Below are 25,459 nucleotides of genomic sequence, written 5' to 3'. Positions count from 1 at the left end.
GGCAACCACCACTCTGCTCTCTGTCTCCATGGATTTACTTATTCTAGGCATTTCATATAAATGGAATCAGCCAATATGTGGCCTTTTGTGTCTGGCTTCTCACACAGCATGACATGCTTGAGGTTCATCCACATTGTAAAATGATGAGTACTGCCTTTTTAGGGCTGACTAACATTCCATTGTATGGATATAGGACCTTGATTTAATTTCAAAATCATTTAAAAATGATTACTCTGGCTGCTGAGAAATAACTGTAGTGGACCAAGAGTAGAGACAAGGTGGTCCATTTCAGAGGCCATTGGAAAGTGTGGAAGAGAGAAGATGCTGGCTTGTGCTCCAGTGGTAGCTGTGTCAGGTGTACCACCAGGTGGGATGTGTGCCAGAGCATGAGAGGAATCAAGAGTGACTCAGGGTTTGGCTAAGCAGCTGGGCCAATGGCAAGGCCAGGTTCCACCATGGGGAGGACATAGGAGGAGCAGCTTGGTGGGGTCGGGGGTCAGGGGGATAAGAGTTATCTCTGGGTGTGGGTCGTTTGAGATGCCTATTTGAAATTCAAGGGGGAGACAAAAGGATTTCCTTGTGTGACTGAGCATGAATTATTTATTTAACTTGTCCACTATTGATGGATATTTGGGTGGTTTCCAGTTTTTGCAGGCATAGACAATGCTACCATCAATTGGATTGGTGGGGGTATTCCTGAGGGTAAGTTCCAAGTGGTGGAGGTTCAAAGGGTATGAATGTTTTTTAAGTATATACTGCCAAATGGCCCTTCAAAAAGGTTCCACCAATTTATATTCCCACCAAAAGTGCACGAGAATGTCAAATTTTCCACACTCTTGCCAACAATGGGTATTATCAATCTTTTAAAAAAACCTTTGCCAATCTGAAAGGCTAAAAATATCTCATTGTTTTAACCTAAACAGAATGTCACACGGCTGCATATTAACTCCCATGTGGATGTACTGTAATTTATTGAAGCATTTTTTATATTTAGTTGTTTCCAGGTATTTTTAGATGTTTGTTTGTGCTGCTATAAACAACCATAAGCAAACATCTTTATGCACGAAAGCTTGGCTTGCATTGTAGCTGATTAGGATTGAATCTCAATAGAATTACCCGGTGAAAGGGGAAAACCCTTCGTATGGCTTTTGTTATATACTGTTGAACTGCTTTCCAGAAAGACTACATCAGTTTCTTTTTTTTTTTTCTTTTTTAACACCAGTTTCTATACAGGCTCCTTCTTGGCACTGAGGCTTTTGATGGATTTTTAGATATTCAGACAACCTCCTGTCATTTTCATAGATGGCAAGTCATTTTGATTTTTCCTGCTTTGACTGGTGGACCACAGTAGGGCTTATGTGGCCAAGTGATAAATGGAGTCTGAGCCCAAGTTCCACTCAGAGTGGGCCTGATAGGCCCTTGGACTCACTCTGTGTTTTTCCAGGTCCTGGTTGTATAATTGGAATAAGCTTTCTGACCCGTGGAGTCAGGGTCATTATGGTAGAAAGAGCCAGTGGAAGCCCCTAGAACTCCCCCTGTTTCCCAGGATAGTAATCCAAAAGCAATTCTACATCCTTCGGAGGAATTGCAGAGATTGGTGCCGCCATTAATGGCTTGAAAGAAGCAGGGGTAGTGATCTCATCCCTGTTCAACTGGCCTGTTTGGCCTGTGCAGAAGGCAGATGGATCTTGGAGAATGACTGTGGATTCTTGTAAATGCAATCAGGTGGTGACTCCAATCGCAGATGCTGGCCCAAATGAAGTATCTTTCCTGGAGCAAGTCAACACAGCCGTTGGTAGCTGGTGTGAGCTACTGACCTAGCAAATGCTTTTTTCTCCAACCACTTTCCAAGGACCACCAGAAGCCAGGAGTATAAACCTTCAGTCTTGCCTCAGGCTGACATCAACTCTCTTGCTTTCTGCCATCATATAGACCAGCAGTCCCCAACCTTTTTGGCACCAGGGACTGGTTTCGTGGAAGACAATTTTTCCACAGACTGGCGGGGGGGCGGGTCAGGGGGATGGTTCAGGAGATAATGCTAGCGGTGGGGAGCCATGGGCAGCGGCAGATGAAGCTTTGCTCGTTTGCTCGCCGCTCACCTCCTGCTGTGCAGCTCGGTTCCTAACAGGCTGTGGACCGGTACCGGTCCACGGCCTGGGGGTTGGGGACCCCAATATAGAACACGGAGAACTTGGTCTCTTGACGCTGGTCCATCACACTGGCAACATTTTGCTGATCAGATCTTATGAGCCTGAAATAGCATTTAGTGAGGAGGTTGGCAATAAACCCACAGCTGATATCAGTCAGTTAGTGTCCAATCTGGAGACAAAACAGCACCAGTTACTTGAACAGAATCATATCAGCTATTTTTGTTTGTTTGTTTGTTTTGTTTTGTTTTTTTGTTTTTTTTCGCTGCACCTCGAGGCATGTGGGATCTTAGTTCCCTGACCAGGGATTGAACCGTGCCCCCTGCAGTGGAAGTTCAGAGTCTTAACCACTGGACCGCCAGGGATTTCCCCTCTTTTTTTTTTTTTTTATGGAAAATCTGTATTTTTAATTGCTACTCTTTTTTTTTAAATTAATTAATTTATTTATTTATTTATTTTTGGCTGTGTTGGGTCTTCGTTTCTGTGCGAGGGCTTTCTCTAGTTGCGGCGAGTGGGGGCCACTCTTCTCGCGGTGCGCGGGCCTCTCACTATCGCGGCCTCTCTTGTTGCGGAGCACAGGCTCCAGACACGCAGGCTCAGTAGTTGTGGCTCACGGGCTCTGTTGCTCCGCGGCATGTGGGATCTTCCCAGCCCAGGACTCGAACCCATGTCCCCTCAATTGGCAGGCAGATTCTCAACCACTGCGCCACCAGGGAAGCCCCGGGATTTCCCCTCTTATCAGCTATTTGAACAGAGAGAATTTAATACAAAGGATTGTTAACTAGGGATTCCCTGGAGGTCCAGTGGTTAGGACTTCATGCTTTCACTGCTGAGGTCCCGGGTTCAGCCCCTGATCAGGGAACTAAGATTCCGCAAGCCACGCAGCGTTAACCCACTAACTGAAAGAGTAAAAATAAAGCTAATGGATCCTGAAGGTAGCAGCTGGAGGAAGCAGCCACTACCCCGAGGGCTCAGGGGAAAGGGGAAGAAGTTGGAAAGATTAAACCTTAGAAACTCAGACGAGGGTCCCAATAGAGCTGAAACTCAGACCTTTGCTGTTTGTCTGGTATTGCGGACATTTGGTGGGTTTTTTGGCTTTGAGCAACAACTTATACCTGGGTATAACTTGTGTGTGCTGCTTTAATCCCTTTACCAAACAACCTGTAAGGCTTTTCATTTTGAGGGAGGCCCAGAGCATGCAAAAGCTCTGCAGCAGGTCCTGGCTTCATGCAAGCTGATCTGCCACCTGGGCCTGATGAGCCGGCAGATCCCGGGAAGTGTAGTGTGCTGGTGGCAAATAGGGAAGCAGGCACCAAGAGGTGACTCGCATGCAGACCTCTAGAGTTTTGAAGCAAATCATGCTGTTTTCTGCAGATACTATTCTCCTTTTGAGAAACCGCTCATTACCGGGCCCTGCTAGACGCTGAACACCCGCCCATGGACATTGAGTGACCCTGTGACCTGAGCGCTCATGTGACCTGGGTATTGTCATTTTTGCATCAGTCAGGGGTCTACCAGGAAACTAATCACTCCAGATATTTGTGGGGTTTTAAAAAATATTTATTAATTTATTTAATTTTGGCTGCGTCGGGTCTTAGTTGCAGCATGCGGGATCTTTGTTGCGGCATGCAGGATTCTCCGCTGCAGCGTGTAGGCTCCTCGTTGCGGCCCGTGGGCTTCTCTCTAGTTGTGGCGCACAGCCTCAGTAGTTGTGGCACGTGGGCTTAGTTGCCCCGTGGCACGTGGGATCTTAGTTCCCTGGCCAGGGATCAAACCCTCATCCCCTGCATTGGAAGGCAGATTCTTAACCACTGGACCACCGGGGAAGTCCCCAGATATTTGAATGAAGAGAATTATTTACTAGGAATAAAGTTGCTAACTAGTTAACTGAGAGGGTAAAAGTTGAAGTCCAAGGCAGGAATCAGCAGTTTTTCTGCAAGGGGCCAGATGTAAATATTTCCGTCTTCCAGGTCATCGTGTCACTACTCAACTCTTCCATTGTATGGAAAGCAGTTGTAGACAATACCTAAACAAGTGCGTCTGGCTGTGTTCCAATAAAACTTTATTTACAAAATCGGGCAGATGGTCTAGACTCGGCCTGAGGGCCATAGTTTACACACTCTTGCTCTCTCTCAGGCATCAAGGAGGTAGCAAGGCAGGAAGTGGCTCTGTCTCAAGTTCTGAAGGAGCAGAGAAGAGCTGAAACTCGGAAACTTAGAGGAAGGGCTCTGTGGGGCGGAAACTCAGACCCCGAGGAGGGGGCACTCTCCAGCTGGTGCTGGTGCCCCAAGAAAGGCTCAGCAAAGCTGGTTCTGCAAGTGCTGGGAAGCTGCAGACTGAATTTGTCTGCTGCCCTGTGGAAGAAATGCTGCTGCCTTTGGTGCAGAAAGGCTGGGGACCTGAGAGTAGACCAGAAGGAGCAGGTAACTCTCCTTCCTCCAGCCTTGCAGCCTTCCTCTAGTGCCCCCTATTGGCAGAGCCTGTCAGGGAGTTGATAGCACCGCACAGATGGTTTGCACAGAGCTGGTGTACAGGGCGGGCTGGGGCAGAGGGCCAGTCACCAGTGCTTTGGTTGGTTTTTAGGCATTTAGACAATCCCCCTGTCATTTCTACAGGTGGCTTATCATTTGGATTCTTCCTGATTTCATCCCAGAGATTAAACTGTCAGGGTTCCCTTGGGGAGGGAAGTCTTCTCTAAGGAACAGGTGTCCCTTTTGGGAAATGAAGGGGGAGGAGGAGGTGGAAAGGGGGCAGGGGTTCCAAAGACTCTGAGAGGAGTCTAGAAGAACTTGCAGCATTTAAGGATCTGTCTGTCCTCCATTCGGAATTCATCTCAAATCGGACCACCTCCTCTCCACCTCCACTTAGCCCCGCCCCCAGCATCTCCGTGGACATCTTTAGTCGGCTTCCACTCTTGCCCCTGTGGTCTGTTCTCAGGGCGGCCAGATCACGTTACCCCCTGCTGCTCACACCCTCTGATGTGATGTCCTCTGTTGCCCTTGGGGTAGAATCCGGCCCCCTTCCCCTGGCCTGCAAGGCCCTGCAGGGCTCTGGTTCCCACTCTGCTGCATTTCCCACCACCTACCCGCCCCCCCCCCGCGCTTTCTGCTCCAGCCACCCTGGACACTGCCTTAGGTGCAGTGGGAAAGCCACCCAAGAGTTTTTAAACAGGTGACTATCATTTTGGATGGGGGGGTGTTATGAGCAGAGGCAGGGGGCCAGTGAGGAGGCTGATGGATTATCGTGGGGGGCCTTTGCCAGGACAGACCTCCTGTGGGTGCATAAAAATAAAGATTCCTGTATTAGCTAACATTGTTCCCAATGATTCACATATTAGTCATGAGAGTGGCAAGTGCACAAGAAAGGAGAAAACCGGGAATTCCCTGGTGGTCCAGTGGTTGGGACTCCGCTCTTTCACTGCCGAGGGCGCGGGTTCGATCCCTGGTTGGGGAACTAAGATCCCACAAGCCGTGGGGTGTGGCCAAAAAAAAGGGAGGAAAACCCACTCCTTACTCTCAACACACAGGAATTCCCAGGGGTAAGCTCTGAATCCGGTGTGTTCTGGGCCCTTGCCACACACGGCCGCCTCTGGATTCTGCCTTGGGGACGTGCCGTCTCTCTCTCACCCTGCCGTAGTTGTTTCACCTGTGCCGTCTCTCTCTACTCTTGGTTAATCTTCTGGGTCTGTCCTCTTTCCCTGACATCGAATTGTCTTTCAGATCTCTTCTCTCCTAGAGCCTGGATTTCATTTTGGGTCCACGTGATCTCTCCCTGACCTTGGTTTTGTTTTCAGCCTGTGCCACCTCTCTTTGCAGTATCTTTGGGGCCCGTGCCCTCTCTCCCCACCCCAGTTCTGTCCCAGTCTGTATTACCTCATGTGCTCTCAGTCTCAGCCCCTTGGGGGGTGCGTGTGTCCCTCCTCCCAGGCCAGTGATCCGGGACCTTGACTCTTATTTCAGCCCCAGGGGGAGGACTCTACTTGAATTTGGAGTCGGTGCTGGGGCCCGGCTGAGCCCTGGGCGATGGAATCAGTATGCCTGGAAGGAGCATCCTCGGAGCCGGGTCCCAAACCCAGGAGACCTCTCGCTCACCCCCCACCCAATTTTACAGAGGACCAAAGTGAGGCCCAGAGACGTGGAAGCCCCTGTCCCTGGTCACCCAGTGAGCTTGGGGCAGAGCCAGGGCTCCCTACTCCCACCCCCGGCCCTCCCCAGCGCCCTGCCACCTCTGTCATGTATGTGCACACGTGAGGCCACGTGTTCGGGTGTGGGCACTGTGCCTCTAGGGAATGCCCCCCACGATGTCATCGCTCCTCCCTGCACTCGTGTACAGGGCACGTGTTTGTCTGCCTGAGTCCACGTGGACAGTATGTCACTGGGTCAGCCTGTGTCTGGGCACGCATGTGTGGATATGGCATGGTGTGCACATGTTGGTGGTGTAGACCTGACCGTGTACAGTGCTCACGTGTGCAGTGTGTGTGTGTGTGTGTGTGTGTGTGTGTGTGTGTGTGTATGTGTGTGTGAAGTGCCAGGTTTTTTCCCAGCCTGTTGTCCTGCCCACAGCTAACGACTGCCTGATATCCTCTTGGGCAAGAGCGAGATGGCCCCTTTGCATCAGGCATTCCAGCGTGTCAGCAAGACCCCAACACACACCCCTTTGTCCGCCATACCCCACCCACTACCCACCCTTCACCACTTCAGACCCGGACCCCAGCCACCCCTCCCCAACTCAAGACCACATGCAGCTTCTCCTGAGGTCATTATCTCAACTGAGCCGGGCGTAGTCCTGTGTGTCAGGGGTGGCTTCATGATGCACACATCTAGGTCCCTGGTGTCTGCCAGGGGCAGGAGAGTGGAGGTCATGTCTCTGCTTTATGGTCCCCAGCCCCTGCCTTTACTCTCTAGTGCCTTTGCCTCTCTGAGCCTCAGTTTCCCCTTCTATAAAATGGGCCTAGTAGTGGCCCTCAGGGAGCTGTTAAGAGGATTATACAAGATAATCTATATAAAGTGGCATCTAGCATGGAGCCTGGCACATAGTAAGCGCTTGATAAGTGTTACCTGTTAATTGTTCATACAGAAGAGAAAACCAAGGCTCCAAGAGGGTCCTGAGTGGGTCAGCGTCCAGGCATCTCAACTCCAATCTCAGGCTCTCTCTTTAAGACCCCGGCATGGTGGGAGTGGTGGGGGTCAGTGGTAGGTTTTATAAAGCAGGGTCTTAATGATGAACTTGACTGGGGAGCGGGAGAGATTGGATGAGGCAGGGCAGCAGGGCAGGAAGGAGGCCACAGGAGCCGCTTACAGCAGACGTGAGATGACAAGGGTCCGACTGGAGGCCCGAGGTGCGCTCTTGGAGCCGGTCCCCTGGCTCCTTCTGCTGCCCTCTCTCTTTGCCTCTCTCTCAGCTTCTGATATTCTAAGTCGCTCCCTCAGTGCGTTCTCTCTAACTGCCCATCTGTCTCCCTGGCCCGCCCATCTGCCCCCGCCCCGCTTCCCCTCCAGCAGAAGGCAGACCTGGCTGTGGCTGCGTTCACCATCACAGCTGAGCGGGAGAAGGTCATCGACTTTTCCAAACCCTTCATGACCCTGGGAATCAGCATCCTCTACCGCGTGCACATGGTACGGTTCCCCTGGAGACATGGAGGCGGGGGTGGGGGCTGGCGCTGGGGCCGGACACCCAAGGGAGGCAGAGGCTGTGGGCTGGACCTCGGAGGGGCCGGTGGGGCTCATGGGCCCCGGGGCTGGGGGAGGGGCTCAGGTCTGTGTGGCTCCGGCTCTCACTCCCTCTCCCACCAGGGCCGCAAGCCTGGCTACTTCTCCTTCCTGGACCCCTTCTCCCCTGCTGTGTGGCTCTTCATGCTTCTTGCCTACCTGGCTGTCAGCTGCGTCCTGTTCCTGGCCGCCAGGTGAGTCCACTACCTGCTGCCTGGGAAGGAGAGGGCGGGGAGGAAGCACGAGCTGGGGTCTCCATGCCTGACCTTTCTGTCGTCTGTCTGGACCATCCTCGGCCTCCACTTGGGGCCTTGGATTCCCTGCACCCTCCCTTCTCCCTTTCTGGCCCTGTCTCTGTATTTCCTTCTGGTGGTTCTGACTTTTGCTCCGTGGTTCTCTCTGGGCCTCTCCCCTTCCCGTTCTTTCTGTCCCCCTCCCCTTTTGCCCGCACTGTCTCTGTTTCTCTGTGTGTGTGTGTGTCTCTCTATGTCCATCTCTGTCTTCCCCTCCGTTTTCGTCCCCCCATCTCTTCTGATCACGGTGGCTCTCTCTTTCCTCTGTTCCTCTCCTTTTTCTCCCCATTCCCCGTGTCTCTCCACAGGCTGAGCCCCTACGAGTGGTATAACCCGCACCCGTGCCTGCGGGCACGTCCCCACATCCTGGAGAATCAGTACACGCTGGGCAACAGCCTCTGGTTCCCCGTGGGGGGCTTCATGCAGCAGGGCTCGGAGATCATGCCCCGGGCGCTGTCCACACGCTGCGTCAGCGGAGTCTGGTGAGAGGCTGCCTGTCTGCCCCAACTGGGGTTGGCGGGGGGTGGGGTGGGGGGGCTTCTGAGGCCTGGGCCCATTCCCGTTACCCACGCCAGCTGTGTGACAGGGAATGGGGTGGGGGCAGCTGAGCCCCAGCTCTGCCACTCACTGGCTGTGTGACCTTGGGTCTCCATGCCTCAGTCTCCTCATCTGAAAAATGGGGATAAAAATGCCCATGTCTCAGGTTGTAAGGATTCAGTGTGGCTAAGGGATGGGAAAGTGCTTCTGCTGACCTGAGGGGTTATAATCAGGACAGTATTGGCATTGTTACTGCTGTCTCGGACATTGCCTGGGCAGTCACAGAGACACTGGAATCCTTGAGCCAGGACAGCCTTCACTGTCCAGAGGCTGAGGCTGAGGCCCAGACAGGGACACCTGCTCCCTCAAAGTCCCACGCGGATCTCGTAACATTTTTTCTTTTTTTTTTTTTGGCCACACCTCGCGTGGCTTGTGGGATCTTAGTTCCTTGACCAGGGATTGAACTCAGACCCTCAGCAGTGAAAGCACCACATCCCAACCACTGGACCCCCAGGGAATTACCCAGACCCAGTAACTTATTTTGAACAGAACTTATTTTGCCTCCAAGACAAGCTCCAAGAACCTATGTGTCAGAGAGCAGACACTGACAACTGGTGATGTCTGGCCCATAGTTTAAAATTTTTTGAATTAGTTGGCATTTAAAAATTGGGTAAATTCACTTACAAATTCAGATGTCTCTTTTTGTTTTGTTTTGTTTTGGCCACGCTGCGCGGCTTGCGGGATCTTTGTTCCGGGCCACAGCAGTGAAAGCCCGGAATCCTAACCACTAGGCCACCAGGGAACTCCCCAAATTCAGATTAATCACTTTTCTCGAAGATTTGGGAGATCTGATAGTGCTCGGCTGGCATTCCCACCTGGCGTTGATGCCTGTTCCACTGGCCTCAGTCCTCTCTCCCTCCTTCAGTCACTTTAAAAAAAAAAATTTTTTTTTTTGTCTGCATTAGCTCTTTGTTGCTGTGCACGAGCTTTTCTCTAGTTGAGGCGAGCGGGGGCTACTCTTCACTGCGGTGCACAGGCTTCTCATCGCGGTGGCTTCTCTTTTTGTGGAGCACAGGCTCTAGGCGCACGGGCTTCAGTAGTTGTGGCGCACGGGCTCAGTAGTTGTGGCTCGAGGGCTCTAGAGTGCAGGCTCAGTAGTTGTGGCGCATGGGCTTAGTTGCTCCGCGGCCTGTGGGATCTTCCCCGACCAGGGCTCGAACCCGTGTCCCCTGCATTGGCAGGAGGATTCTTAACCACTGCGCCACCAGGGAAGTCCCCCTTCAGTCACTTTCCGGCCTGGCTTCCATAAGCACTCACATTTGCCACCCTACCTTTGAAATAGCAGCTGGGCTTGGCTGCAGTTCATATAACTCTTCTCAGCTCCTTTTCCTCATTAGAACCACAGAAAGCCAAGGAGCATGCTTAGGACAAGGAATATTCTCTGGTTTTATGGATTAGAAGACCGAGACCCAGAGAGAGGAAGTGGTTTGCTAAAGAGCGTGCATTTGGCTAGAGGCAGGGCTGGGCCGAGCCAGCCTCCCGCCCCAGTGCCACCCACCCCATAGGCCCTGGGTACCTCTCCAGGGCAAACCGAGGCATTGGGCTTCCTCCCCATCAGTCAGAATCCATGCTCAGTAGTCATTCAGCAAGAGGTGCTTCTCAGGCCCTTCCATGTGCCAGGCACTCAGGTGGAAAACCAGTCCTCAAGAGGCAAAGGAACTGAGAATAAACAGATAAATCAACACAAGGACATCATATTTTATGCCAAGAATATGTCCCGAAGATATTGTTTGATTCAAAACTTGTTTGTTCAAGACTAACCATAATGGTGGCAGGTTTTTCTCTTTCCCAGCTAAGCGAGGCTAACTACCATCTGGCAGTTGTTTGCAATTTGCTTGGTCCATTGGCTTTGAAACTTTGTTTGTTTTGTTTTGGTTGCACCAGGTCTTAGTTGTACCAGGCAGGCTCCTTAGTTGCGGCTCCAGGGCTCCTTAGTTGCAGCTCCAGAGCTCCTTAGTTGCAGCACGTGGGCTCCTTAGTTGCAGCAGGGCTTTGAAACTTTTTTTTTCTTTAATTTTTAAAATTTTCTGGATGCGCCGCATGGCATGTGGGATCTTAGTTCCCTGACCAGGGATTGAAACCGTGCCCCCTGCAGTGGAAGCTCGGAGTCCTAACCACTGGACCACCAGGGAAATCCCTAAACTTTTGAATCTTGATGATTTTTTTTTTTTTTTTAACATTTTGGAATTGGCATCATGTCAGGAGTTATACCCTGTATTCATTTCCTGTTGCTGCTGCAACAAATTACCACAAACTTCGTGGCTTAAAAACAACATAAATTTATTCTCTTATAGTTCTGGAGGTCAGAAGTGCAAAGTAGATATGACTGTGCTAAAATCAAGGTGTTGGCAGGGCCAGTTCTTCTGTAGGCTTTGGGGAAGAATCCATTTCCTTGCTTTTTCCAGCTTTTAGAAGCTGCCTGCGTTCCTGGGCTTGCGGCCCCTTCCTCCATCTTCAAAGCCAAGAGCATAACGTCTTCAAATCTCTCTCTCTGACTCTGACCTCCTTCTTCCGCATAAGGACCCTTGTGATTCCATGGGCCCAACAGGATAATCCAGGCTAATCTCCCAATCTCAAGACTCTTAACTTAATCATATCTGCAAAGACCCTTTTACCCTGTGAGGGAACATACTCACAAGTTCCAGGGGTGAGCATGTAGACATCTTTGGGGGGCAAGCCTTTCTTCTGCCTACCACACACCCCGACTGAACTTTATTAACATTTTTTTAAAAATAAATTTATTTATTTATTTGTTTTTATTTTTGGCTGTGTTGGGTCTTCATTGCTGTGCGAGGGCTTTCTCTAGCCTCAGAGAGCGGGGGCTACTCTTCGTTGCGGTGCGCGGGCTTCTCATTGCGGTGGCTTCTCTTGTTGAGGAGCACGGGCTCTAGGCATGCGGGCTCAGTAGCTGTGGCTCGCAGGCTCCAGAGCACAGGCTCAGTAGTTGTGGCGCACGGGCATAGTTGCTCCACGGCCTGTGGAATCTTTCCAGACCAGGGATTGAACCCGTGTCCCCTGCATTGGCAGGCGGACTCTCAACCACTGCGCCACCAGGGAAGCCCAACATTTTTAATATAATGATGTATCAGATGTATGTAAACTGTGCTATTGAAGAACCAAACAGGGTGCAGTGAAAGAGAACAGTAGAGAATGAGGGTGCTCAGGAAGGGCCCCTCTGAGGAGGTGACATCTGGGCTGTTTCATCTGAAGGTGCAAACAGAGGCATGCCTGCCAAAGAGAGGGAGGCGCATTCCAGCCAGGCACGAGAGGGAGGCACGTGTGAGGAGGCGGCTGAGAGGGCATGAAGGGACCCGCTGTGACAAATCTGGCTGAGTCCCCCAGTCAGGTGGGGGACCAGTGACCAACTCTCTACAGCCCATCCCTTCTGCTGCTCAGTCAGGGACCCTCTTCCCCAGCTGGGTGTTCTCTGCCCCTTCCCATCGCTGTCACCCAGGAAGCCCCCAGTCACGCCCCCTCTCTCACTGGTGCCTTTGACCCCAGGCTCACTCTTGTCTCCACCCCGAGTCTTCCCCCACATTCAGTCATTCAACAGATGTTTCTTCATCTCCAGATGTGACCTCGGCCTGGTGATTCAGCAAGCCAGGGCCGGTGGTAGGGCGGTGGGGGTGGGTGCCAGTGCCCTAGGGACTTGGCCGCCACCTGAATAGCAGCAGCTTGGCCAGAACTCCCCTCCTGGGCCCCTCATCTCATGTCCACACGGGCCATAGCTTCCTGCCGCCACACCCAAGGGCTCGTCATGGTTCAGGACAGCTCTGCCTTGGAAATCAACGTTTCTTTTTTTTTTTCTTTTAATTAATTAATTAATTTATTTATTTATTTTTGGCTGCGTTGGGTCTTCGTTGCTGCGCGTGGGCTTTCCCTAGTTGCGGCGAGCGGGGGCTACTCTTTGTTGCGGTGCGCAGGCTTCTCATCGCGGTGGCTTCTCTTGTTGCGGAGCACGGGCTCTAGGCGCGCGGGCTTCAGTAGTTGTGGCTCACGAGCTCTAGAGCCCAGGCTCAGTAGTTGTGGCGCACGGGCTTAGTTGCTCCGCGGCATGTGGAATCTTTCCAGACCAGGGCTCGAACCCGTGTCCCCTGCATTGGCAGGCGGATTCTTAACCACTGCGCCACCAGGGAAGCCCTCTGGAAGCAATTTTTAAACCCAGGGAGTCTGGCTCCAGATTCCATTCTCCCAGCCCCTCCACTAGTCAGCAGTCAGCCTTCTAGATGCTGGGGTCACTGAGCGGGGCACCACCAATGGGGCACATGGCCACAGGGGCAGGGTGGCAGGGGTGGCTCCAACCTGTAGCTCACCCCTCCCACCCCTCAGGTGGGCCTTCACCTTGATCATCATCTCCTCCTACACGGCCAACCTGGCTGCCTTCCTCACCGTGCAGCGCATGGAGGTGCCTGTGGAGTCGGCCGACGACCTGGCGGACCAGACCAACATTGAGTATGGCACCATCCACGCTGGCTCCACCATGACCTTCTTTCAGGTGGGGTCCCTGGAGCCACCCAGGCTTGGTTTCGGGGTCCCCGCCGTGCACAGCGGCTCAGGGTGGGGCAGTGCATTCCTCAGAAGGTTCCTGCGGGGCCTGTAGGAAGTCAGCTGTCCTGTTTGGCTTGGACGCAGGTCTCCCGGCAGCAGGCTGGGCCCTGGGTAGATATGGTTGAGCATCTGCTCCCAGCTTCTCTGAATAAGGCCTGGGAACACCGGGAAGACAGGGCTGGGTGTCAAGCCGAGCCGAGGCCCAGGGGTGGAAGAGAGAAAAAGGGTTGAAAAACAGGCTGCGGCCCCTTCTTCCCAAGCCTTCGGTCCTCAGGATCCTCGCTGGGCTGGTGGGTGTGGGGTTGGCTTGGATCTGGCCTTGAGCAGTCTGTCTGTCTTGCGTCTCTCCTCTGTCTTTGGCTCTTCCTGTCTTCCTCTGGTCTCCCCGCTCTCTCGGGTTGAGGGAGACTTTCTAGAGGGCAGGGGACAGGGCTCAGGGGAAAGGCAGGAGTGGAAAGACCCTCACCCGTCTTCCCCTCATGCGCCCTCTGCCCAGAATTCACGGTACCAGACGTACCAGCGTATGTGGAACTACATGCAGTCGAAGCAGCCCAGCGTGTTTGTCAAGAGCACAGAGGAGGGCATCGCCCGCGTGCTCAACTCCCGCTATGCCTTCCTGCTCGAGTCCACCATGAATGAGTACCACCGGCGCCTCAACTGCAACCTCACCCAGATCGGGGGCCTCCTGGACACCAAGGGCTACGGCATCGGCATGCCGCTGGGTATGGCGGCAGTGGGGCGGGGTGGGAGGCCGTGGGTCCCCAGGCAGCTGAAACCAGGCTGTGTGAGCAGGCCAGGGAGTAGGCCAGGCCCTTCCCGAGCAGGCTGGGCGCGCTGTGTGTGGCCTCCTAGCTGTGTGGCCTTGGGAAGGTGATGCCACCTCCCTGAGCCTCTGCACCTTCCACCTGCATATAAACAGGCCTAGGAGCAATCAGCTCCAACCCTGGAGGGCTGTTGCGAGAACCCGGTGAGACTGTGCCCAAGTCAGTGCGTGTGAGCCGTGAGGCTTGCTGCCTTCCCCCATTTGTCCGAGGGCCCCTCGAGGGTGAGGACCTGGTTTTATTTACTTCATATCCTCTGCACCAAACCCACAGCCTGGCTCAGAGCAGGTGCTCCAGCAACTTAATGGATGTTGCTGGATGGGTGGAAGGGAGGGAGAGAGGGAAGGAGGGAGGGAGGGAGAATGATGGATGGATCTGCTAGGGGGACTTGGACATGCTTTTTCAGGGCTTGGTGCTGGAAACTCACCAACGATTTTGCCACCAAATTTTGGCATTTTGGCTTTTAAACCCACCTATATTCTGATGACCACTGCATTTCTTAGCTATGACTACATAACAAATTACCCCAAATCTTAGCAGTTTTGTGGTAGGGTCAGTGCTGTATCAGGTGGGCAGTGTAGCCTGGTGCTTTGAGGGACAGGCTCTGGAGTCACAACAACCTGGATTCAAATCCCAGCTTCCTCCCTGACTCAGGCAAGAGTGTCACCTGCTTCATGCAGATAATGAGGGTGGTAGGTAACACGTGCCTCACAGGATTATCGTGAGACTTAAATACACTTCTGTAGACAAAGGGTCTGGCACATAGTAAGTGCCTGATAAATACCAATCACTCCACTTGCCTGTATCCCTAGTTCCTGGCACCTGGTAGATGCTCAAGAATTATAGTAGTGAATGAAGAAATGAGTAGAGGGTAGGATATGGGTGGGGTGTTTGGGGCCCAAGGATGGTTTAAGGGGAGGATCTGAGGGTAGAGAGGAGAGAGGTGGTCCAGGGTTGGGGCCACGCAGAGGAGAGGTGTGGCTGGGGATTCGTTCACTTGGCAGATCTGATGCCCTACTGTGTGCCAGGACTGCTCTGGGTGCTGGGATGCCACAGCGGGGAGCTAGCTGCCCAGCCCCCACCTCCAGCCGCCTATTAGGGGTGCAGACAGACAATAAACACATAGCTTTATAATGTGATGTCAAGTAATGTCAGCTGCTCTGAAGTAAATAAGGGGAAGAGATGGACAGGGAGGGGGGTGCTTGCTGTCATTTTAAATAGAGAAGAGCCCCTGAGGCACCCTGTGAGCAGAGCCCTGAGTGAAGTGAGGGAAGGAACATTCCAGGCAGAGGCAAAGGTCCTAAGGGAGCCCCAGGTGGTGGGACCAGTGAATACAGAATCTTGTTGAACATTTGAACATTTTTTTTTCTAGCTGCAAACAGAGCCATTGGAGAGTTTTAAGCACCAGAGAGGCATGATCTATGTCTATGTTTCTGAAATTGTCCCTCTGGCTGCTGTGTTGAGAAGAGCCTGGCGGGAGGAGATTGAGGGGGGCCCACAGGGAGAGGGGAACGGTGACAAATGTGGCAAGTGGGGGCTCGGCCCGGGGGTGGTGACAGGGGAGGTGGCGGGCAGTAGTCAGATTTGAAGGTGGGCCGGGAAGATGCTGGGGATGCGGCAGAGCTGGGAGGAGACGAGCTGCGGAGGGGAGGGAACCTCTGGGGTCTGGGCAGGCAGGGATCCAGGGTCCCGATGACCGCCAACCCCACCGTGTGCCCGGTCCAGGCTCCCCGTTCCGGGATGAGATCACACTGGCCATTCTGCAGCTTCAGGAGAACAACCGGCTGGAGATCCTAAAGCGCAAGTGGTGGGAGGGGAGCCGGTGCCCCAAGGAGGAGGACCATCGAGCTAAAGGTCAGCCATCCCTGCACGCCGTGCCCTTCCCAAAGGCCCCTTGCCACCCCTGGCCCACACAGCCCGACCCCTGGCTCTCCCCCTCCACCCCCAGGCTTGGGCATGGAGAACATCGGCGGCATTTTTGTCGTGCTCATCTGTGGCCTCATCATTGCTGTCTTCGTGGCAGTCATGGAATTCGTATGGTCCACGCGGAGGTCAGCAGAGTCAGAAGAGGTGAGGGGGCTGGCGAAGGGTGTGCGGGGAGAAGTGGGACCCCAGGGGCAGGGGGTGTGAAGACTATGGCATTGGGAGCCGTTACTGGAGGAATGCGTGGGTTGGGGGGCTGGGAGCTGGGGACGTGAGAGGATCGGAGCGACTCCATGGGTCCCGGAGGTCCATGAAGAGGTGAGAGCAGGGAACTCCCTGACGGTCCAGCGGTTAGGACTCTGTGCCGTCACTGTAGAGGGCCCAGGTTCGATCGCTGGTGGGGGGAACTAAGATCCCACAAGCCTCGGTGCGGCCAGAAAAAAAAGGTGAGAGCAGACGGAAGACGGGAAAGAGGGTCCATGGACATGAGGAAGGACAGAGGGGGAAGAGGGCGCAGGCAGAGATGAGGATGCAGGGGAAGGAGTGTGGAGGGGCAGAGAGAGAAGGATATGGGGAAAGAATGAGGTGGTAAAGCAAGAAGAAATAGGAGGAGAGACAGGGGCAAGGAGAATGCAGCTGAATGCGACAGCAGGAAGACAGACTTGCTGGCTGGTCTCAGCCCATACGCGGGCATGGTGGTACCCAGCCATACTGCTCCAGTGCTAACCCCGCGGGCCCCCGTGCTCCTCCACGATTCCAACCTTTCCCTCTCTCCGCCAGCCTCCAGCCCCTCCTTCCCCTCCTTGCTTTGAGCCCATGACCTTGCTTCTACTGGCCTGAGAAAAGCAGAGGAGTCAGAAAGCATGCCGAGCCCCACCTCTACACCCAGCTACCCTCATGCTTTCTCCACTCGCCCCTTAGTGACTCCAGATGAACATACACGCTCCTCGCTAAGGCTTCTCCACACGCGCCCCGTCTCCTCCTCTCTTGCCTTCCCAAGGACATTCCTCAGCTGTTCTCTCCTTCCCTCCCGCATCATCTGCTTTTCTCCCTCTACTGGATCAAGCCCGGCAGCATACAGACGTGCTGTCATTTCTCCCGTCTTCAAGGAACCCTCTCTGGACCCCGTTTCCCCTCCTAGTCACCGCCCCATTTCTCCCCTTCTGTTGTAGCCTTGACAGGGTGTGTCCCTCTGCTGTTTCCAGTTTCTGTCTTCCCATTCAGTCTTGGACACACTCCCATCCAGCTTCTGTCCCCACCTCTCTTCTGAAGCCAGTCTTGCCACCAGTGACCTCTGCATCTGAAATCCAGCGCCTGAGTCTCTGGCCTCATCATCATGAGGCAGCCATGGGCTTCAGCACAGCCGATCACTCTCTCCTCACGACCCTCTCTTCCCTGCTCCTGCCTCATTTTCCTCCTACCCCTCTGGCACTGTTTTGTTGGGGCACCCTAGGGCTCGATCCTTGGACTTCTTCTCTTCTCTTTCTCCATTCCCTTGGTGATCCCATCCAGCCAAATGGTTTGTAAGACCATCTGTATGCTGATGACTCCTGTATTATTTATCTTCTGCCGTGTAACAAATTATCCCCCAATTTAGCAACTTAAAACAGCAAACTTCTATCAGTTCACAGTGTCCATAGGTCAGGAATCTGGGAGCAGCTTAGCTGGGTGGTTCTGGCTGCTCAGTGTCTCTGGTAAGGTCATGGTCATGACGTTGGCTGGGGCTGCTGTTGTCTGGAGGCTCGACTGGGGCTGGAGGATCCACTTCCAGGATGGCTCACTGTCTCAAAATGTACCTGTGGGGTTTGAATTTATGGAAGTGACTGAGCAGAAGAGGCCAATGCCAGTGAAAGAAGAGTTTATTACTTACATTACCTGACAGGAGGGGGCCTACCATGCCACATAGGGCCACAAGGAAAGCACCAGATTTGGTCAGGAGGCAGAAGAAGGGAGAGAGAAACCTAGGGCAGGGCCTTTATTGGGGTTTCCATAAGAAAGGCAAGGCAGCTAAGGAAACGGCTTAGGACTGGGCAGTGTGAATAATGTCAGCAGGCTCTAGACTAGAGGGGTGGTCTCTAATTGTCTGGTACCTGGCCCTGGGTTGATTTAGGGCAGGGGAAATATTGGCTTGGTGTGTGAGAGTCAGAAAAAGGGAGTGTATAGACTCAGGATTGGTTGGTTTTCATGTGAAAGGCAGGTTCCCAGCCCTTTGCTATCCCTAACAATTGGCTAGCTCTGGGAGGGCAGTCTCTCCCTGGCTAGCAAGATGTTTCAGATGTCAAAACATCCTAAGATAGAGAGAATAAAAATACACTCATTCACATAGCAGTTGGCAGGAGGCCTCAGTTCCTCACACAGGGACTTCTCCATAGGGCCGCTTGAGTGTCCTCACGCCGTGGCAGCTGAGTTTCCCCAGAGCGAGTGATGCAAGAGAGAGCCAGGAGGAAGCCAAAATGTCAGCTGACCTAGCCTTATTCTGTTGGTCAGTGAACCTTGTACAAAGGCAAAGGGGAGTACACAAGGGTGTGAACACCCCAGGGGCAGGATCTTGGAGGCTGCCTACCGTAACCCTCAAATGTGTATCCCTTACAGGGACCTCTCCCTGAACCCACGGTTTGTAAATTCAGCTCCATACTTGACATCTCCACGTGGATGTCCACCACATAGTGCGTGACGTCATGTGGCCAACACAGAGCTCCTGCCCACCCATCAGCCAATGCCATCATTCCAGTTGCTCAGGCCAAAATACGTGGAGTCACCCTTCACTCCTCCCTCTTTCTCACACCCTCTATCTGATCTCTTAGCAAAAACTATTGGCTCCACCTTTGAAATATACCCAGAAATCAACCCCTTCTCACCTCCTTGGCCACCACCACTGTGGTCCAGCCACCGCCATATCCTGTCTGGTGATCGTAGCAGCTTCCTAGTGGGCCCCCTGCTCCTGCCCTTGACCTCCCTGCAGTCTGTTCTCAACACAGCTCCAGAGTGATCCTGTGAAAGCACAGCAGTCCTATGCTTAAAACTCTCCAGTGGCTCCCATCTGGCTCAGAGTAAAAGCCAAACCCTTACAGTGGCCTCTGGGCCTTACACAAGCCAGCCCTCATTGCTCCTCTGACCTCATCTCCTCCCTCTCCCCTTTGCCCACCACACCTTGGCCACCCTAACCTGCTCCACATTCCTCCAGCACCTCACCCCTGTATCCAGCTGAATTGTCTGCCTTCCCTCCTGCCAGGCCCCACACAGCTCATCCCGCACTGCCTTTGTCTACTTGCAGGTCCTCTTCTCAATGAGTCTCCCCTAAGGACCCATCTCAAAATTCAGCATCACTCCCCACCCACACCCCCACCTATTTTCCCAATTTAATTTTTCTCCAAAGCACTCATCACCATCTAACATACTACTTATATTTACATATTTATGTTTTGTCTCTGCACACTGGAATATAACCTCCATGAGGGCAGGGACTTCTGTCTGTTTTGTTCTCTGCTGTATCCCCAGTGCCCGAAACAGTGCCCGGAACACAGTAGGCGGTCAGCAAATACGTCTGGCAATAGTGCGTGCATGAATCAGTGGCCAAGGATGGAGAACGAGTACGAGGGAAGGACTAGAAGCAGTTAGAAACTTTCGAGTGAAAAGACAAGAGGAAAGAGTAGGAAGAGAGGAGCGTGGATCGGAGGTGAAGGGCAGATTTAAGAACAAATCCAAAGAAGAAGGGAGATGGGAGCGAGAAGTGGAGGAGAGACAGGAGTTGAGAGGTGGAGAGACGAGACAGGAAGAGCATGGGGAAATAAGGGAACTGTGAGAGAAGAGAACGGGAAATGAGGAAAGGGTGGAAGGAAGAGAGGAGGTGAAAGGGCATGCAGGAAAGAGAAAGAGAGGTGAACACAGAGGTGGGGCAGGGAGAGCAGGAGGGTGTGGAGAAGGTTGCCAAGAGGACCAGAGGAGAAAGGAGGGGGGCGGGGCGGCGGCAAGGAGGTCGCAGACAGTGACCACCGCGCCCCGCGCCGCCCCCAGGTGTCGGTGTGCCAGGAGATGCTGCAGGAGCTGCGGCACGCGGTGTCCTGCCGCAAGACGTCGCGTTCTCGCCGGCGCCGGCGCCCGGGAGGCCCAAGCCGGGCCCTGCTGTCGCTACGCGCCGTCCGCGAGATGCGCCTCAGCAACGGCAAACTCTACTCCGCCGGCGCGGGCGGGGATGCGGGCAGCGCGCACGGGGGCCCCCAGCGCCTCCTGGACGATCCGGGGCCGCCCGGCGGGGCCCGGCCCCCCGCCCCCACCCCTTGCACCCACGTGCGTGTCTGTCAGGAGTGCCGACGCATCCAGGCGCTGCGGGCCTCCGGAGCCGTCGCGCCCCCGCGTGGCCTGGGCGCCCCCGCTGAAGCCACCAGCCCGCCCCGGGCCCGGCCCGGCCCCGCCGGCCCCCGCGAGCTGTCCGAGCACGAGTGATCACGGGCGGGGCCGGGCGGGCGCCCGGACTGACCGCAGGGACTGGGCTCGCCCCAGGCCCCGGCCGCCCTCGCTTCCCTAGTGGGCGAGGGACGGGACTTGTGCCCCCGCGCGCCGGACGCCGCGATTTTGCCTTCGGTTCCCGGTGAAGTCTGAGGCTCGGCTCCGGAACCTGCCTGCGCCCCCTAGTGGACTCGCCAGAGGGTGCCGCGGACGCCCGCACTCCGTCCCCCACTGCGAACAAGAGGAGCGCAGGAACGGAGGACTCCAGGGGCCGAGGACTGCAGGGGCTGTTCCCGGAAGCGGAACGCAATTCGCGGGGAGAACCCCATCCTGGGACTGCTCGGGCTCCCCAAGACTTAACGCAGCCCTCCCCACTTCTGGAGAAGTGGGAGGCCTCTGGACAGATGGGTGTCCCCTGGTGCCCCTCGACTCTTCTCTTTCTCTCTTTTTTTTGGGGAGAAACCTCGGAATTTCTATGAGACCCCCACAGGGAGGGGGTCAGTTGGGCCCCCATCCCTCCCCCTGCCACACCCCAGTCCCCGTTGGAATAAAAAAAGAACAAAACCCCAAAACTGGGGATACCCGGGTCTCATTTCCTAGGGGTGCAAGGGCACTGAAGGCTTGGGCTCCCCCCTCCAGGGAGCCTGCTGAGAACCGCAGACTGGATGGTCACTCCTGCACTCTCTCGATTCTCCGCCCTGCCCACAGACAGCAGGTCAGCCCAGGTCCGGGCAGCTGGCCCTTCTCCACTGACCTTCTCTCAGGACAAAAGGAGGCTGCGACAGAGACCCTGAGACAGATGGAGAGAGATACAGGGATCTGGAGAGGCAGAGACACCAGGAAAAGGAGACATAGAAAGACAGAAACCAGATGGGGCTGGGGGAGGGGAGGGTGAGTGAACAGTTCAGTGTGGTGGTGCCTGGGTGGCCCGTATGGTGGCAAGTGTGTGCCTGGGCCAGGGTAATTTGTCATGACTTTGTAGTCATGTGCATGTGTGTGTGTACATCCGTCAACCCATCTTCAGCTGTGTGACTGTGACCCTGTGTTTCTGCAGAAAACGTACCTCCCCAGCCCCCAAGAGAGGAAGTGAGAAATCCCAGTCGGGGGGAGGGAGGAGGTGGGGCGGGGTAGGCTGAGGGCTGGTTGAGCAGGGAGAAGAGTGGGTCTGCTTTCTGTCCACGCCCTCCCCCCCCCCGCTGGAGGTTTCTGTGGAAACTGCAGCTGAGAAAGGACAAGTGAAGGTCACACAGCCAGAGCCAAACCGAGGCCGAATGGAAGGGGGAGAGATGGGGAGGTGGAGAGAAAGAAAGAGATGGGGCGAGGATGGCGGAGAGACAGAAAAGGAAGAGACAGAGATGGGGTAGAGATGGGGAGAGACTATGGGGGGGTGCAGAGAGAGATGGGGAAATAGGGCAAAGGGGGAGACACAGAGAGACATACCATGATGAGGTGGGAGAAGGGTGAGACAGAATGGAGAAGGGGACGAGGTGGAGACAGAGAAAACAGGGAAATTAATAAGAGACCCGGGGAGTTTGGGCTGAGAGAAGCAGAGACTGAGGTGGAACAGAGACAGGTGAGACAAGAAGCTGTAGAAAACTATATGAAGACGGTAGGGGGCCCGAGCAGTGAGGAACGCTAGACAGAGAGAGGGACCACCAAGCGAGGGAAAGGAGCGAGGCTGGGCCCCGCCCCTCGGGCAGGGGGCCCAGAGCTCGGGAGCTGTCCGTTCAGCACCGGCCTGCTGGGCCTGGCGGACCTGGCGCGCAGCACTGCCCTGTCTCACTTGCAGGACCTGCCTGCCTTCTCAGCGTTTGGGCAGGCCACACCCCGGGGGACCCCGCCTGGCACACAGCGCCCCCAGTCTCCATCTGGCCTCTTCTGTGTCTCAGACCCTTGCCGTGTGAGTGCCCCTCAGAGACAGGTGTGGGGACGAGCTTGTGTCTCAGGGTCTCTCGTTTCCACATCTCTCACAGACTGATTGATGTCTCTGCCCTTGGGCGGGACTGTCAAGTCTGTCAAGGTGACCAGAATATGATTGCAGACATTTCTGGTCTGTCTCCCTCTCTGTTCCAATACCAAGCAGATCTCCTCTGGGGTCTTTCCCCTTTTCTGAGTCTCCCCCACCCCCATTTCTGCTCTGTCTCCCCAGTCTTTATCTCTAAGTCTCCCCAGTGTGCCAAACGTGTCTGCCTGGCTTTCTATGTCCCTGTGTCTCTCTGTCATCTTCACTAAGTAATTCTGTTGATCTGCCTCTTACGTCTGTTTTCTCATTTCTGTCTTTGCCCATCTCTCTGTCTTTGTTGGTCTTTCTGTTTTTCTGTTCCTATTTGCCTCTCTCTGGCTCTGAACTCTGTGTGTCCATTTCTTCTCTTAGTCTCTCCCTCCATCTCTCTTGCCGAGTTCTCTTGTCCCCATCCATCCCTGTGACCTTCGTAAATCTTCCCTCCCCCCACCCCAACTTCCGCAAAGCCTCGCGCTGGGAACACGGTGCACAGTCATCAGTCTCACCAGGCTGAGGAGTGCATGAGGGGGGGACACGAGCCTGTGTCTGGGATGTGGTGGGGGGGACCGGGGTCTCCCCCAGTCCAGCTGGAAAGCAGGAGGAGAGAAAGCCGAGAATCTCCTGGGATCCTGACATCCCCAGGCTTCTCTGTCACCCCAATCTCCCTCCCATGGTCCAAGCCCATTCCTGTAGGACAAGGTGGAGGGGGAAAAGATAATATGTTGACAGGTTCTCCCTCCTTCCCTCCCTCCCCCTGGAAGGGGGCAGAGTTGTAGGGGGGCAACTACCAGGGCTAGAAGATGTGCCTCCCCCCCTTCCCCAGTCTCCATGGAGACAGGCCAGGTCTGCAAGCCCAGCCTCCTTTGCTGCATATGCGGCCTCCCTGTTACCACGGCAACAAGGGACAGCGGGGAGGGATGGGGATGGGTCAGAGTACAGGATTGGGCTGAGGCTCTGGGTGCTGGGGGAAGCCAAGGAACCCACCTCCCTGCCCCCTTTTACTCTCTGGCCCAGTTTCCCTGTCCATGCCCATCTTTCTGTGGCTTTGAATCTCTGACTCTTGTCTTTCTCAGTTTGTGTGTCTCACTCTGGCCTTCACCCTTTCACACATTTCGGTGACCAGGTCCTTAACCTTCCCCTCTCACCTGCTATACACCAGGCTTACTCTTGCCCCTTGCCTGTCCCCCACATGTCCACTCCCATAGGTGGGGAGGATAGCCACATTCTGAGAAAGATACAGGGACAGGCTCTTGTCTGCTCTCTGCCCCTTCTGCCATTCCCAGGGAGAGCCCGGGAGTGTTCCTCATAGAGCAGAGGGGTGGGGGTAGGAGGCTGTAACTCCTCAGGCTCCAGTGGGTGGCTGACGGGGTGTTGTGTGTATGTGACAGGCCTGGGGTGTGGTTGCTGGCTGTGCATCTGTGTGTGTATACACATACCGAGATGGGATGTGCATGGTGCGTGGGTGTGGGCATTGGGGGTGTGTTTGGAGCTACGACAGAGGGGTATGAGATAGCACTGCAATACATGATGTGTGTAGTGTGTGAGGTGTGTGGGGTGGTGTTGTGTGATCTGTGTCGGTGAATTATTGTGCTGTGTGTGAGTCCGTGTGCAGCTTTTGTCTGTCGTTCACAATTAGCAACGCTTTGGCAATTCTGCACTGTGGGCCTTTGCTTATGCCCGGATATTTGGGGACGGGTGTGTGTGATGTTGCGTGACTGTGAAACAGTGTTCACAAAGCCTCAAGTGGCGTCTGGGGCAGTGTGAGGCCTGTGGGTGTGCTATGGTGCTGAGTGTAGATGTGTACTGGTGTGTGGGTCCATGGATTTTATGGTTATGGCTCGTGAGGTGGTTTAAGGCCAGCTCTGATGGAGTGTGTGATGTGCGTATCTGTGAGGTTGTGTTTTGAGGGTGTGTGTTAATCTACACGGCATTTTATGACTCTGATTCTATGATGTGATGGGGTGTGCAGGGTGTGTGTGCTATGTGTGTTTCATTTCTACATGTTTGTGAGTCCCTGGGGTTGTTTGATGGGGTAGTGTAGGGTGTGTGGGAGGGTATTAGCTGGTGTGTGATGGAATGTGGTTGTGAAACTGGTGGTGAGTGGTGGGGTGGTGTCCGTGTGTGTCCACAGCGTCTGTGCTTGTCTGGGTGATGGTCATGTGTGAGTATGATGCTTGGTGATCCTCTGGCTGTGATGTGTCTTTTGTGTACCTGTGCAGTTGTGGCTCGTTGGATAACTGCCATACCATAGTGTGTGTGTTGGGGGGAGGTCACACAGTGAGGGGAGCCTCAGGGCTCCTACCCCCTCTGCAGCTTCCCCGCTCACTGTGGGGTCTTCCTTGCCCCTTGTGCCCCCTCCATCTCCCCCTCTTGAACAGCACCCCACAGTCTCCAGGGTTCCCCCCTGCCTCACTGCAGAAGAAGGTGCTCTGGCCCTCCTGCCTTATTGCTGCGATTTGCGGGGCTTTCCCCCCACCCGGTGGTGTCCACCTTCCACAGCGCACTCCTCCCTCTGGTGGCACACAATGAGGGGGATTACGGGGCTATCCCCCCCCCTCGGCGCCCCTTCCTCGGAGCCGACACCCCACACTGCGGGGGTTTCCAGGTCCCTCATTTCGGGGGTCTCCGGGTTCTCCGCCTCCCGCAGCGCTCCCCCTTCGCCGCCTCGCCGCCGCTTTGCGGAGGGTGGGGGGCGGGGAGGACAGCTGCAGTACCGGGGGCGGGGCTGCGGGCCGTCCATCAGAGCGGCGGCGCCCCTGATTGGCCAGCGCCGGCCCCCCGGCGGGCGCGGGCATATGAGGAGGCGGAGGCGGCGACCGCCGCAGACTGTGTGCAGTGGGGCTGACCGCCGAACAGACGCGCGGACCGAGGCGCGGGCGCTGCAGAGGCCCCCAGCGCGAGCCCGCGCCTGAGCCCACCCTGAGGCCGCTGCCCCGGCCCCTGCCCCGCCCGCCTGCCCCTGTCCCCCGGAGCC

At 54.9% G+C, this 25,459-nt stretch overlaps 1 protein-coding gene across 5 annotated transcripts in view; it reads left to right on the top strand.

The window, feature by feature from the left end:
- The window catches only part of GRIK5 (glutamate ionotropic receptor kainate type subunit 5), a 50,546-nt gene extending 29,491 nt beyond the window's left edge, over window positions 1–21,055 (top strand). For 4 of the 5 annotated variants that reach the window (XM_059903908.1, XM_059903907.1, XM_059903905.1 and 1 more), the window contains 8 exons: window positions 7,646–7,762; window positions 7,940–8,049; window positions 8,457–8,630; window positions 13,075–13,240; window positions 13,790–14,015; window positions 15,840–15,968; window positions 16,063–16,184; window positions 20,052–21,055. In XM_059903908.1, coding sequence (XP_059759891.1) covers window positions 7,646–7,762; window positions 7,940–8,049; window positions 8,457–8,630; window positions 13,075–13,240; window positions 13,790–14,015; window positions 15,840–15,968; window positions 16,063–16,184; window positions 20,052–20,480 — 1,473 coding nt within the window. In that variant the 3' untranslated portion in view covers window positions 20,481–21,055. The remainder of the gene's footprint in view (window positions 1–7,645; window positions 7,763–7,939; window positions 8,050–8,456; window positions 8,631–13,074; window positions 13,241–13,789; window positions 14,016–15,839; window positions 15,969–16,062; window positions 16,185–20,051) is intronic. The other variant, XM_059903906.1, reaches the window with a different exon arrangement.
- Window positions 21,056–25,459: the final 4,404 nt, after the last annotated feature.

This window comes from Balaenoptera ricei, chromosome 19 (genome assembly GCF_028023285.1).
Source record: "Balaenoptera ricei isolate mBalRic1 chromosome 19, mBalRic1.hap2, whole genome shotgun sequence".
Lineage (NCBI taxonomy): Eukaryota > Metazoa > Chordata > Mammalia > Artiodactyla > Balaenopteridae > Balaenoptera > Balaenoptera ricei.
The sequence above is the reverse complement of the archived record's forward strand: the minus strand, read 5'-3'. Positions and strand labels throughout refer to the sequence as shown.